This window comes from Neofelis nebulosa, chromosome 8 (assembly GCF_028018385.1).
Source record: "Neofelis nebulosa isolate mNeoNeb1 chromosome 8, mNeoNeb1.pri, whole genome shotgun sequence".
NCBI lineage: Eukaryota > Metazoa > Chordata > Mammalia > Carnivora > Felidae > Neofelis > Neofelis nebulosa.
Genome location: NC_080789.1, coordinates 82,592,269 through 82,608,362, shown reverse-complemented (window position 1 = coordinate 82,608,362; position 16,094 = coordinate 82,592,269). Strand labels below are relative to the sequence as shown.

General features: G+C 38.1%; 1 protein-coding gene across 5 annotated transcripts in view; it reads right to left on the bottom strand.

The window, feature by feature from the left end:
• The window catches only part of ITPR2 (inositol 1,4,5-trisphosphate receptor type 2), a 493,421-nt gene that overhangs the window by 365,883 nt on the left and 111,444 nt on the right, over positions 1 to 16,094 (bottom strand). For all 5 annotated transcript variants that reach the window (XR_009265827.1, XM_058743294.1, XM_058743295.1 and 2 more), the window contains one exon: positions 1,000 to 1,044. Coding sequence is in view for 4 of the 5 variants with exons in the window: in XM_058743294.1 (XP_058599277.1) it covers positions 1,000 to 1,044 (45 nt within the window). In the remaining variant the exon portion in view is untranslated. The remainder of the gene's footprint in view (positions 1 to 999; positions 1,045 to 16,094) is intronic.

The window sequence follows — 16,094 nt, the reverse complement described above, 5'->3', positions numbered from 1 at the left end:
GACCTGATACTTCAGTTTCACTTCTGTTGTAAACCTGATAGTCAGATGGAGAAAGAAGTCAAACAGGATTGACTCAGGTCCAGAAATTCCGATTTGATTCACCTCCCTCATATCAGTATCCTCATAAAACATAAAGCTGAGGGCCAGTGCAAAGACAGTAGTCATTTTGATTAAACGTTTCAACTCATTCTGTCAAAAGGTGGAATTTTGAATGCTGTAGTAATCATTCTTAGCAATTCCAAAAGAGATTGCCAAATTCCTAAGAAAATTAAAATATACACTGAGTCTATTTTACATCCAAATATCTAGCTAAATTGCTGAAAATACATATAGCTATATAGATACACCTTTCTATCCAGCCCATCAACCAGGTTTTGTCTGCATCACACCAAATTGTCTTGAATTTCAGAACTTTCTATTAAATTAAGTCCTACTGTCCTCATAACATCATCTTCTTTACAACGGTGATGAAAAAGCAGGCTGAATAATAATAAATATCTTAATGAAAATTGGCTTTTAAATACGATTGAGATTTTTTTGAGTGGCATGCTTCATAATATCAGAAAAATCAGTCATATAGTTGTTTGATGCCTCAATTTCTCCCCATAAATAGAACCCAAGTTATTTTTAATCAGAAAAGATTGTCCCATTGTGCCCTTTTACTATCATCATACCATAATTCAATTTGTCTTTCCTAATTTCTATGCACTTATGAAAAGTAAACCCAGACCCACCATACCTCCCAGATGCCCATGGCCATCAGTGCTCCATCATAAATGGCCTCCAAGTTGCCAGAAATCTCCCTAAATACCTAATACCAGACATCTATTTATAATGTCAGTGCATCATCTTTTACTTATTATCTGTGATTCATAGCCTCTAGTCAGAGAATCTCTCAGAATCCCTAGTCTTCAAATTTTCTATTAACTTTTCAATTTGTTCATATAAAATATGCACAATATTTTTGGAATTTGCTGGGGAAAAAACAATTCCACTCACCACAGTTTTTCCTTCATTTTGAGCATCTCGATAATCAGGATTAAGCTAAAAAAAAAAAAAAAAAAAAGAAAAGTTTTGAATTGCTATTAACAGCACATTAACAAGACCAATGATCTTCAATTCATTATTGTATCCTTAACTAAACTCAATATTAAAAAAGCCTAAGAAAGAAACCATCACTAAATATTACAATTTAAAACATTACCTTCAAGTTCTAGCTGCAGGAGACATGAGCTAAAACGCCAAGTTTATGGCTTTTGTTTATATTAGCACAGTTGACATCTTTGCATAAGTGAGAGCTGACGATCTCACACCCTCTGAGGAAGCCTTCAAAAGAGTTCATCATTTTGCCCACCACAAAATCTCCCACTAACCAACAACTCTGTTTTTCAAATTAGACCAAAGGAAAGTCTTAACAATTGATCCGAGATCATGCTCCACGTGCTCTATACATAAGAAAATCAAGCAAAAGAAGAGCCATATACCAGATATATATGTTAGATATGAGGGCTATTGAATGAGTATTGTGGGGTTTAGGGGTCATTCCAGTGAGGTTGATGAGTTTTAGAAATGCTGAGTGTTAATCCACATATTTCCGGCTGGCTGGAATCCATACCTCCTGACTGGAGGTGTGAACAACTGTCTGGAATCCATACCTCCTGACTCCCACCTGATGACACAGTCCCAAAAGGATGTCTGCATTGTACTGAAATAACCAGCTCATAATTTGTAAAACAACAGACTTGTAAGGTGTTTTTATTTAAATAATGAGTTGTTCACTCGATTTTAACCACTTCAATATGAATGTGTTAATGTATGTAACATGTAACCACATAAAGTCTCCATTTAAGGGGCTCAGTCACTTAAGTGGCCGACTCCTGGTCTCAGCTCAGGTCATGATCTCACGGATCATGGGTTCGAGACCCGCGTTGGGCTCTGTGCTGGTGGCAGGGAGCCTGCTTGAGATTCTCTCTCTCTGTCTCTCTCTCTCTGCCTCCCACCCAGTTCTCTCTCTCTCTCTCTCTCTCTCAAAATAAATAAATTTTAAAAACTTAAAAAAAAATAAAGTCACCATTTAAAAAGTAAGATCAAGAGTCTTTCTCAGAATGACACTTGGCTAGTGGCTCTGAGAAATGTCCTCTCTACTTAGTACCAAATATCAATGAAGGTGCTGAAAAAGATCAAGAAGAAAGGAAAGCAAAGCAAAAAAATCTCAATCCCATCAAAAACGAAGACTGAAAAACAACCTAAACCCAAATCTACCATGAATTGCCAGTAATTACAAAACAGTCGATGCTGGAGGAGAAGCAGATACCTCTCTAGTTTTTATCTCCTGGCATTCTTCAACCTCGCTTCAAGCTAACAGCCTTGTGAACACAAGTAAGATACATGCTGTGGTTCCCACTGTTTGTCCATCCACTCAGAGACCCCAAGTGTTTGCCCACCAAAAACCTACACAGAAGTGTCTACCGCTGAGGAGCCATTGTTAGACTGAGCGGAGACTGGTCTCCCCAGACTCCCATCCACTGTCCCACTACCTCTGTCTTTCCATGACCATCGAGATGCAACAAAGCTCAGAAAACAAATGGGCAGAAAGTCAAGGGAACAGATGATAGCAGAGGGCTTTCTGAGAAGCACTGCCTGAAGAAAGAGAAGAGAAAGAACTGTGGCTTTGTATGTGGGAATCACACTGCCTAACACTGTAGAAATAGCAGAGAATAGGAGACAGAAGCAAGTGCAGGAGAAACCAGGGACACAGAGTCGCCATCTGCTGGGCCTGAGACCCACACTGCAGTGTGTCCTTCAGTCGGTCCTTCAGCTGAAGACTGAAAAAGGATTGAGAATTTTCGAAAATAGAATAGGGGCACCTGGGTGCTGCAGTCGGTTGAGCGTCCGACTTCGGCTCAGGTCATGATCTCACAGCTGTGCCGACAGCTCAGAGCCTGGAGCCTGCTTCAGATTCTTCGTCTCCCTCTCTCTCTGCCCCTCCCCAGCTCGTGCTCTCTCTTCCCGCCTCCTTCTCTCTCCGTCTCTCAAAAATGAATAAAAATTTAAAAAGATATTTTTTTAAATAGAATGAAAAGGGGCACCTGAATGGTCCAGTTGGTTAAGCATCCAACTCTTGGTTTCAGCTCAGGTCATAATCTCACAGTTCGTGAGTTCAAGCTCCACATTGAGCTCCAGGCTGACAGCACAGAGCCTGCTTGGGATCCTCTCTCTCTCCTCCCTCTCTCTCTCTCTCTCTCTCTCTCTCTCTCTCTGCCCCTCCCCACTCATGCATGCTCTCTCTCTCTCTCAAAAATAAATAAACTTAAAATAAAATTAAATTAAAATTAAAGCAAAAATAAAATTAATAAAAAATAGAATAAAAAGACCATCTACTCAACCCATCTGGCTCTGCACAGAGTCCACTTGCTGAGGATAATAAGGAAGGAAGGAAAAAAAAACAACAACATGGGACTGATTAAAAAGCATGTTAGGGGGCGCCTGGGTGGCACAGTCGGTTAAGCGTCCGACTTCAGCCAGGTCACGATCTCGCGGTCTGTGAGTTCGAGCCCCGCGTCAGGCTCTGGGCCGATGGCTCGGAGCCTGGAGCCTGTTTCCGATTCTGTGTCTCCCTCTCTCTCTGCCCCTCCCCCGTTCATGCTCTGTCTCTCTCTGTCCCAAAAATAAATAAAAAAAATAAAAATAAAAAAAAAAATAAAAAGCATGTTAGAAGGGGAAATTCTTTTTACAGAGCCTTTCTGAATATTTTCTATGGTATAATGCAAAATAAATTTTCAGGAAATGGTTTGGCATATTCAAGAAAGCATAAGTAAACATTTCCTCTACGTAAAGACAATAAACTACACAACAAGCTAAAATATAACACAGAATTAATTACATAAATAATAATATTAAATATAAAGAATTATAAAAAGAAATTAAGAAAGATTTCACTAAAAATGAAAAGTGAATACAAAATTAAACTCCATGTTGACAGCAATAAAAATGCTATATTAAATGAGGGATAAAAAAAATAAACAGGCATCTCTCAATACAGAGGAAAGATATAAAGAATTAAAAATTAGGAAAAAGAAAATAGCCATGGAGGACCAGAGAAGGGCATATCAATTAACAGATAACCAGCATCCTGAAAAGGGAAAGAGAAAATTAACAGAATACACAAGCAATAATCAAAGATAATACAAAATAAAGTTTTGCTCGGCTGACAAACTGTGTATATAGAGGTTACCATACCCCACGAAAATCAACTAAAACACCTGACACATTCATTTGAGGACAATGAGCAGGGGAGACAAAACATAAAACAACAGTAGGGACATAAAAGATGGCCAGAAATTAGGTTTAGACAAAAATACTTACCATATAATAGGAGAATGGATAAATAAAAGGTGGAATATTCAAACAATGGAGTACTACTCAGCAATAAATGTGATGAGCTACAGATATAACAACAAGGATGGATCTCAAAAATATATATGCAATGGGATACTGTTCAGCTATAAAAAGGAATGAAATCCTGTCATTTGCAACGATAGGGATGGGCCTTGACAACACTGAAATAAGTCACAGAAAGTAAATACCATAAGATCTCACTTACATGTGGAATCTAAAACCAACTGAGCTCATACATAGAGAACAGATTGGTGGGTTGCCAGAGGTGGGACATGGGGACTGGGTGAAATGGGTGAAGTCTGTCAAAAGGTACAAAAGCCACTTACAAGAAAGTAAGTCGTGAGGATATAATGCCTAGCATGGCGACTATAGTTAACAAGACTGCATTACATATTTGAAAGTTGCCAAGAGAATAGATCTTAAAAGCTCTCATCCAAGAAAAAAAATTTTTTATAATTACGTATGGTGATGGATGTTATCTAGACTTAACTGTGGTAATCATTTCACGATATATACATATACCAAATCATTGTGTTGTACATGTAAACTAATACAAGTTATGTCAATTATATATTCTTAAAAATGTTGTAAGTATGTTGTAAGTACTCATATGACTCCATTTATATGAAATCTAAGATCAGATAAAACTAAACTGTGGTTAAACAAATCAGGAAGTGTGGGGAGAGGGTCCAAGGGAGAGGAATGGATAGAAAGCAGAAGCCAGCCAAGAGTCACATGATATCTCAGGTTTTAGAACTGACTAACAGTGGGAGGCAGGGGAGGGGGTAAGAAAATGGGAATCCAGTTACAAGTTGCCTGTTAGTGCTAGGCCAGCAGTTGGGGAGACTTGAGGCTGAACTTTCTTCTTCTGTGGAGACACATTTCTCAGGCTCCTCAAATTCCCTTGAATTACAAATAAAAGAATTAATCCCAAAATGGGATTATTCTTGCTTTTGGAATCCAAGAGTGAAAGGTAGAAAGCCAAAAAGATAGTGAATTAACTGGTCTCCTGTCTACCGATTAATCAAACACAAAGACACACTTCTACTTGGTAGTGATGGCAGTTCCAGCATAGTGCCTGGGAGGGGTTTATCCGGCTGTTTTAGCCAAGTATCACTGTTTTGTATTTTTTAATTTGTTTTCAATTTGAAGAATTCAGATTTTTTTTTTCAAATTAAAAAACTGTGCATACTAAAATGATAGCTAAGTTACTTCCCAAAGATATGCAACATGTTTAAACATGGATATATCTTGTGATCAAAGTTTTTATTCATTAAGCATTGCAGTAGTTCACCACAGACACTGTGACGGAAATTCATACTGGAACCATGATGTAGCCTAACTAAAATGTGTACAGGAACAGGAAGTAACATACCTAAGTCAAACACACAATCACATATGCCCTCTGAAATACAAGTTATATTCTATCACAAAGACTTTCTGAAATTCAGTCTTCACATTTTTCATCCGCTTTGGGTCACCCAGTTATAATCCCTAAGGGAAGTCTGGGAACTAAATTTCAGACTCTGCTCTGTGAAGACACACCCATGAGCTTTATAGAAAAGGTCACTCAGCCAACCTTTCCACCTTGGAATTCAGGGTCCTCATAGGTAAAATGAGAAAGGTCTATGACCAAAGCCTAATCATACTAATTATATGTCTTTAAATTTTATAACTCGAGTCTGTGGCAACAATACTAAAGATAGTGATAGATCAGTTAGATTTTGCCTCATCTTTGTGTCCCTCCAATAACTAATATGGAGTTATTGCTTCAGTAAATTCATTAAAGGATAATAATAATGAGGAGAAAGAGGAGGAAGCAGAGGGGAAGAAAGAGAAAAAGGAGGAGAAACCACCCAAATATATCTATGACTATATAAATTTATCAGTATTAACTGAAGACCAAATAAATATATGCTTTAATGGATGTTTTAGTTATACTGATGCTTTCCTTCTCTAAATGAAATAATAGCAGTAATTATTAAAGTAATTAGACTAAGGATGAACCAAAAAAATATTATTTCTAATAGAAAGAAGAAGAAAAAAGACATGGTCATGTGAAGATTCCTGAATCTTTTAGGACACTAAAGGAAATATTTCCTTATGTTAAAAAATAAATTATAAATCTGGCATTGGAGAGAGAGAGACCTAATATGCTATTCAATCGTTTATTCAATAAATACTAATAGAATATCTATAATGGGCAAAACATTGTGGCATATGGTATTTTAGCAAAGACAAAAAGAATGTGGTCCCTGACCACAAGACCTTACAATCTAAGAGGGAAAATAAGACATAAATACAGCTAGCTGTAATATAAAATAGAATGTGACAAGAGATATAAGATAAGAATGAATAATTTATAAATAATATAGGTCAGAAGAAGGAGGGATCCGTGGTGGGCAAATTTATTGAAGAATTATTCATGGAGAAGGGAGCATCTTAGATAAGCCTTGAAGGATGGGTAGAAATTTAACTTGCAGAGAAGGAAAGGAGTGAAGAAGACAGGAAATGCAGGGAAGATAACGCCACATGGGTAAAAAATAAGACTTGTTCAGAGAAGACCGATAAATGTCACTTATGGAATACTTTTTATATCCTTTTAAAGGTTAATTCATTTCCCCTTATAATCATCATAGTAGAATGGATTCTTCACCCCCACTTTACAGATGAGCCCCCTGGGGCACATCAAGTGAAGTCCTCTGTGCAAAGTCACACCACTGGTGAGTGGCAGGGTCACTGGGAGCAGAGGTCTGACGATTCCAAAGCTACATCCTTTACTTACTATAGCATGTTACTTCTCTCCTGCCTCCATAACGAGGAGGGATGGGATCCAAGCCAGCCCAGACCAATGGGGCCACTAAACCATAGGCTAATGGGTTCACATCTTCAGAAAGATTTTGCATATCACTGGGGAAATGTTTGCTGAAACATTGCATTAAAAACCCTCATTGGCCATGGTTAGTAGGAGATGGAGACAAAGGATGGAAGAGGGAAAGTAACCAAGTGTGGTGGTTCAAGTGAGAGGCAGCAAAGCCCTGACAGAAATAATCATGCTGAAATGGAAAGGAAAAAGCAGACGCAGAAGATTTTACAGAGACAGAGTCAGTAGAATCTGAATGTGTAAACTGAGAGAGAAAAATATGTTTGTCATCACTTTCAAGTTTCTAACACTTAACTAAGAAAACTGCACTGTTTTATGGGGAAACAATTCAATCTTGGATACAGTTATTGAGTTTCAATGGCAGTGGGACAACTGAGATCAAATTCATGGCCCACTAAAGCCAAGGGAGTGAGTGACAGAGAGAGGATATGAAGACCAAAAACACCCAGTACTAAACCTTTGAAGGGAGCTCTCATTTAAATGGCCAAAGAGGATAGAAAGAAGTCAAGCAAAGAAAGCATGACACAAGTCAGAATAGAAAAGTGGCAGAGAAAGAGAGACACAGAACTATCATAAACACGTGGGCAGTGAAAGCCACGATGGTACCACAATCAAGTGAAAGACAACCACAACTTTCCATGGAACACAACACCAACTGGACACAACACTTCTAACACACGTTCATTTTCTTAAAACAAAAAGGTTACTTGTTTTATGATGAAATGTGTTCTGATCAACTTTTATTATATGTAACATTAAAATCATTACTTGTGTATTTTTAAATAATTATCTATCTTCTTCTTTCCAATGACTGGCATTTCAGAGACAATCTATTATTCTGACTGACAAGTCTAGAAAAGAAAAGAAGGGAAAAATAATCTTTATTGGATGATAACATGTGCCAGGCATGATTTACATTTCGACATATAACAGTTATGCGTGTGTGTATAGGGTCTTGTATATATATTCTTCTACTGTCCTTAATTATATATATGCCTACACACACAAACATACAAACCAGGCCCTTTTCATAAACTGTGGCTGACACAATTGATGGCAAACTAAACATAGGGATATTTAAAACTATAGCCCTGAGATTCATAAGGTTCTATGATGATGGACAGGTTCTAGAGTACTAAGTTTTTAACTAATTAATTAAATCCAGTCAGTTGTATAGTCAGGAAATAAGTGTTTACTGCCATCTGGTGGAAGTCTGGCCTATCTACAAACAAGTAAGCTAGTTGTCTTTGAAAGGGCAATTACAAAATCTTTAACAAATAAAATTATTTGCACTACCCAATCTATCTTGTTTGGAAAGGATCATTGTTGCTTTAATAATATCCAAAGAAAGAAAATGGAGAAGCAGCAGATCAGAAATTGTGATACTTGATTTATAATTGCTCCCTTGACTATGGAGGAACTATTTACTGAGGCTCTCATATCATCCCATTCAAAATATGATAAAATTACCTTCTCCCCCATTGATATGGTTGTGAACTCTCCTGTACCAATAAGGAGATATTGGTGTTTATTGATACAAGTAAAGGATCTAGGGAAAATGTCAATGAGTGTGCTTATAATTGTGCTGTGCATTAAATGCAAATGCAAACATACATGGCTGTTCACCTTCCTTCCCCTCATGTTACCTTATTTCTTGTTTGGCCCCATGGAAACTGACATCACAGGAAGACCTAACAATACGGTACTGTAAATGTACTGTAACACAGTATCTGACAAAGCCACAATTGGCTTCATTATCTAATTCACAATTAAATACTTTGTTCCACATTTTGTCCATGAGTTTCTAGCATTGGCTATTTCTCAAAAATAAATTTTGAATCACCCAAAACAAAATAGCGCTATATTTGTATTGTTATTCTTTTTGATTTATTTTTTTTAAGTTTATTTATTTTTTGACAGAGACAGAATGCAAGCATGAGCTGGGGAGGGGCAGAGAGAGAGGGAGACACAGAATCTGAAGCAGGCTCCAGGCTCCAAGCTGTCAGCACAAGGCCTGACGCCGGGCTCGAACTCACAAGCTGTGAGATCATGACCTGGGCCAAAGTCGGACGCTTAACCAACTAAGCCACACAGGCACCCTTATTGCTATTCTTAAACAGCTTGCAGTTTATGTGCTTTGTCTCCATAATTAAACTACAGAAGCCTCAGCATATGAAATGGTCTAATTTCCTTTGGATAGTGTCCCCTTCATTTCTATACAAGCAATCACCTTACTGACATTTTTCTGAAAAACTTGGCCACCCTGGAAGTTAAAACAGAATATCATGTTTAGGAAGTATATGTTTAAGTAAAATTTTGAGGTTTTTCTTTTTTTTTCTTCATTTGTGCTTAGATTTAAGGTTGCAGCCCTTTAAACTCCCTGTGAGATTTAACATGGTCATCTATGGATATCAATAATTTTAACATTACACAAAATCAGTTGTCTCAGATGCGTACGCAGAGGAGATGTCCCAGTGACTGAATTCATATCATTCTCCTCTACACTGTAAACACACAATGATAAGGACCAACAGTTAATAACCTTTGTTTTCTTCACAACATCAGAATAGTGCTTCCACCCAGTAGGCAGTCCATAAATGCCTGTGTAATGTTGGTAAGACATAGGTCAAGGCTTCTCACCATTGGCACTATTGGCATTTGGGGCCAGATAATTCTTTGTGGTGGGGGCCGTCCTAGGCATTACAAGATGTTTCCCTGCATCCCCAGCCTCTACCCACTAGATGCCAGTAGCTCCCTCTCACCAGTTCTGACAATAAAAATGTCTCCAGACATTGCCAAATATGCCCTGGGGGACAGGATCACCACTGGTGAGAACCACTGGTATAGATAAAGCAGTGCAAGTCTAGCATTGGGCCCAAAGACCATCATTATCTTGTTTTTTGTTTTGCTTTGTTTTGTTTTGTTTTGTTTTTTTAACTTTGGACAAAGTAAATCACCTCTCAGAGCCTGGGTCCCTTCTTCTGTAAAGTGAAATGATTGGATGCAGACCTTCAATCTCTCTCTCTGATTGATCCTTTAGGTTACCTAGAGTTTACTAAATATAAATTAAATATCAGACTCTGTTCTAGGCTCAAGGCATCCCGTGGTGAGCCCCTAAACTTCACCCTCTTCAGTCATCTGACTTACAAAGAAATACCAGTTCTGGAAAAAAATTACAATCAATAAAAGTAGGAGTAGTGATAGTAATAATAAACAATGCTACTCCACATTTTTTGTCCCCTCCTTCTCAATGGAAGGAAAGGGACTTAATACTTATTGAATACATTTTATGTGCAAAGTGCTAAACATTCCATATCTTCTTTAATCCCAAAATAATCCCATGTAACATATACAATCATCTTTTTTACACACAAGGCAACCGATGTTTAGAGAGGTCAAATATTTGCTTAAAGTCAGAGAGACTGTGAGCAGTATACATGGGATTTTTTCCCCCACTACACTAGGCTGTCTTTGCCACACTGGCCAATATAAACACCATATACTCAAAGGCAATTCAAGAATTACATAATCCAATTTGCCAGAAATGCCTCAAGCACATTAAAAAGTAATATTTCAAATTATCAATATGTGTGTTGAGAATGGAAAGGATGAGAGAAAAGAGCCTTTTCCCTGCCAAATTCTGCTCCTGTAATAGGAACTTCCCTTTAATGTAAAAACAGTTCTCTTCTCATCTAAATTTTTTTAAATAGACCTTTAGAAACCTGTCTAGTAGGACTTGCTTTCCCTTTATTACTGCTTCTCCTGCATGGCCATGATACAAAAACTCAGTTCACCTTTCCTTCCGCTTCCTGGCTCCCTTGTCATTCCTCTCCCCAAACCCCCCACCCCAGATTCCGGTCTCCACCGAAAATGCTCTCAACCACAGATGACTGTGTTCTTGCCAAATGCTGTAAATACATTTTGTTCCTGACCTTTTCGGTAGCACTCCCTCCTTCTTGAAAGCCTATCTTCCCTTGCTTGACATTGTGATTCAGCCCATTTGACCTTCCAGTTGCTTCCTTGACTTCTCAGGCTCCCAATCTGCTGTCCATCCTTTAAAAACTGGCATTCCCCACAGTTCCGCCTTCAAACATCTCCTCACTCTCCTCATACTCCCTGATGATCACACCCAGGCTGACGATGACTACATCTACTTCTCCAGGCGCACCAGGCCCCAAACTCCCAGAAGATGTGAACACTGTCCCTATCAGGCATTTTCACCTGTATACTTTACAGCACTTCCAATTAGACATAGTCAAAAGTGAATGGATTATTTTCCTCATCAACACTGCACCCCTTCCCATGTTCCCTAAATTGGTGAATGACATCACCAGTTCTCCAAAGCCAGAATCCTACTCCTTAACCCCTAACATTCCATGGATTACCATTTTTTCCATTGCTTCCAATGTCCTAAAAATGTCTTCTCCCCTTCGCCTTCTTGCCATTACCAATGTCACCCCCTTGGTTCAAATCCTCAAAATACCCTGATGGTATCAGATCTTCCTCTCCTATCTGGGCTCCCTGACTCTCAGGCAATCCCTTCCAACTGCTTTACAAAGGCTCCAGAGTAGGGCGCCTGGGGGGCTCAGTCAGTTAAGCATCCCACTTGGGCTCATGTCATGATCTCATGGTTCTCAAGTTTGAGCTCCGTGTCTGGTTCTCTGCTGTCAGCCCAGAGCCCACTTTGTATTCTCTGTCTCCCCCTCTCTCTGCCCTTCCCTCCCCTTGCACTCTGTCTCTCTCTCTCAAAAATAAATAAACATTACAATTTTTTAAAAACGTTCCAGAGTAGTTCTATCCACTGGAACTTTCCCTGTGATGATGGAAAATGCTCTGTATTTGTGCTACCCAATATCATGTGCTTATTGAGCCCCTTGAAATGTGGCTAGTGTAACTGACAAACTGGCTTTTTAATTTTAATAGTACTTATTTTAATTTAAATAGCCAACATGTGGCTAGTGACTACCGCATTGGACAATGCAACTCTAGAGTGGTCATCTTTAAACACAAATTTATTTAGAACACTGCTCTTTACTTTTAAAATAAAACCAATTCTCCTTAACTTAATATATACGGCCTGAAAAAAATCAGCTTCCTACATTTCTGCCCCCCCCCACCTTCTAGCACCACGTCCAAACTCACACATATCCTGTGTGTGATACACATATGTATTATCCATATAAAACTAATTTGTAGAATACCACACACCTCCTTGCCTGTGCAAAAGCTGTCCTCACCGCCTGCACACTCTCCTTGCCCACCTGCCTTACTCATCCATCAGGCAGCTCCTCCTCTAGCCTCTTCACCATTCCTTGTACCTCCTCGGCACCTTAGTGCTTCCCTACCAGCACGTCACTATTCCTATTGCTACAATACACTTATCACACTGTACTCAGAGCTCCCTGAGGGCGGAAATTGAGTTTTCTAGTGACATCACTGGTGTCTACCAAATGTTTGCAAATAGGTGTCCAGCCCCAGCCTCTAAGGTAACTACTTGAATCGTTATTCCTATTACTAATTACATCAAATCCAAACCTTTCAATCAAAATCTTCAAGCAAAGGGATCTGTCACTCAATAATTCCTTTCAGAACCCCTCTCCTTGAGCCAAGCCTCCCTTTTTACATTGTCTGCCGATGATGTGGAAATTCCACAACCCTGTCTGTGCCTCCTTGATTGTCCTTCTGCTTCTCTACCAACCTGTGTCTATTACTTTCTTGGAGAACCAGGGAAAAGTTTGCCCCAAACAAGAGCCTCCTTTGGCTTACCTCACAACTCCACCTGACTGACATGATCCTGCCTCTGACCATCCTGTGGCCATTTATTGTACACTGTGTTCCAAACTAGAAGGTCAATTCTTTGAGGGCAGAGATTTTCTCCTCTGCTTCCTTTCCTATCTGCAGCATTCTCTACCATGCTATGCATTTATCAGGCACTTAAAAAGTATATGTTAAAGACGGTATGACATCTTAAAGAGGATGTCTGTTGCTGCTATGAATTCCAAAAATAATTATTCCCAACTCCTGCATTTTCAACATCCTATTATGTGTATCTTATTGTTTAAGTAGTATCTAGATATTAAAGATGAAACTGAAAGAGCAAAATAAATAAAAGCCATAGAGCCCTTTCTCTCCTATAAGTAAGGGTCTAATTAAACAAAATAAATAAGGCTAGGAAGTTACAAATCCACATGCTAGGAACTCCTTACCATACCTCAATGACATGAATAATGATTTGAAATTAAAGACCTGGGCATTTTTAAAAAGCAAAATGATAAAGAGGGTAAGCATTGTTTTTTTCTTTTTTTAAACATTTATTTACTTATTTATTTATTTATTTTTGACAGAAAGAGTGCAAGTGATGGGGTGGGGAAGAGACAGAGGGAAAGAGAGAGAGAGAGAGAGACAGAATCTGAGGCAGACTCCAGGCTCTGAGCTGTCAGCACAGAGCCCATCGCGGGGCTCGAACTCACAAACCGTGAGATCATGACCTGAGCCAAAGTCGGATGCTTAACCGACTGAGCCACCCAGCTGCCCCAACATTGTTTTTTAACTGTTGTCAGAGGCTATATCCATCTGTTGTGGAATTAGAACCGGAAATCAATGTTTTTATCAAGTCATAGTGACTATAATAAATGTGCTTTTGCCACACCTGAAGACACTTTCACACCGTATGACAAGCATGCTGAGATGTGACTGTACCAGGACCTTTCTGACCTGAGCTGACATATGAAATATAAAAGCCCAACCTATGGATGCCAATATTCTAAAGCTAAGATTCTCTTTTGAGTTAGAATACTACACAGAAGCACCCATTCTGTTAAAATCAGTAGACAATAAATTCCCACTTTTCAATTTTCAGATATGTATTTAATGCTTAATTCTCCTTCTCTCACCTTCTCCTAAAAAAAAAAAAAGTGCTATCTCAAGTATTAAAGGTCAAAGCAGAGATGCTACAAGTACACCAGAATCTTTAATGGACAGTATAGTATCTGGCATTTAAAGTCATATCCTCTAGAGATAGAATGAAAAGAGTCTCTCAAATTATTTTCAAGGAATGAGCTGCTTTCTATTTTTCAATTTTTAATGGACTACTTTATGTATTGAGGTCTTAGATCTTCATTAAAGTTAATAAACAATTTAATTTTCAATAATCTAGTCATTTGAATTATCAATGATACAAGTTTTAACTGTAGAAATTAACTAAGAAAACTAATAATGTTTAATCATGTCAGCTTTCTAGAGAATGTCCATAGTTACAACAGCCATTGACTGAAAGCTGAATTATGGAAAAGAGTCACTAACACCAGATCCAAGAGAATTTTAATACGAATTTCTTATCTTTTAAAGGACATCCCGTAGACTTTTCTAATTCTTATTTTAGACAAGATTCTCCACCTTACTGTTTAATTTTACACCAAAGCATTACTTTTCAACAAAGTTACTTCAAAACTTTCAAGGTGTAAACAGCCCATAAACGGCAAAGCTATATTTCATTTATTTGAACAGATTCATCAATAATAATAAAAGTATTTATATTTATACTATTTACTATAGTAAATAGTAAATATATAGTACATTTTATATAGTAAATTTTCTCATAATGAAATTAATCATGCCGGCACCACTTACCAGATGCCCACCATGAGGCACACATTATGCCAAGCCCTTTACCCTATTTAATTCTCTTAATACTTGTATTCTATGAATGTTGTGATTATCCCCATTTTACAGAGGAAGAAATTAGAGCTTAGAGAGATTCATTTGCCTAAATATGGCTCCAAATTCCTCTCAAATACAAATCCCCAAATCTTCTTCCTATCCTCTAAGCTTACAGAAGCCTGAATAGCTTCTTTGTACTCATTCATTCATTCATTCATTCAAGAAATAGTCATCAAATGCTCTCTAAGTTCCAGGCACTGCCCTAGATGCTGGGGACACAGTGGTGATGTAGAAAATAAAAATAAAGTAAAAAAAATAAAAATAAAAAAATAAAACCCCTTGCCTTCAGAGAGCATACATTCTGACAGAGAATGTCAAAAAAATAAAATGTACCATAAGTCAGAGAGTGGTAAGTACTATGAAGAAAATTACCACAGATTAATAGGATGTAAAGGGTAAAGCTGTCGGGTGCTGGTTTACACAGGGGTCAGCACATTTACGGAAACTTCCTGTTTCCCATACCTTTTTCTCATCACTTCTGCGTCCCCACTTCCTTATCTTCCCTCACATCCGAAACCACAAGTTAGATAAGTCATACTAAAAATTCTAAGGCCAAATTCTGGTTTAGAATCCCAGAAGAAACTCTAAATTGAAAAACAGAAACAGACTTGAGGGGAGTAGAATGGATGGATGTTTTCATACATCTAAAAAAAACTAGTATCTTCAAAATTATTTTTGCATTTGATAGCCAAACATTAATTAAATCATTTCTAAAACATCTACGCTGTTGCTTCTTCCCACTCTTCCTATCTACCTGATTGTCAACATGCTTTTAGGATGTTGAGAAAGGAGAAAGGAAAGAAAGGAGAAAGGAAAGACCTTATTTGTTGTTACCATTTTTATTAGCAGTTTTAGGACAGTTCAGTGTCTCAGGAAGAAATGCCTTTCCTCTCCAACAGTTTGAACAATAAAAGCCAGTAAAACCAGTTTCTGTGAAAACGGCCTGAAACAATCAAGGCTCTACTACACCAAAAATGAATTGATCACGTCTCCAATGCAGACATTCTGAAAGAATGAAGCTAAATACAAAAGTTTAGACTGAATCGATACTCTCTTGCCCTTGACCTTAAAGGAAACCAACCAGTGTTCTGTT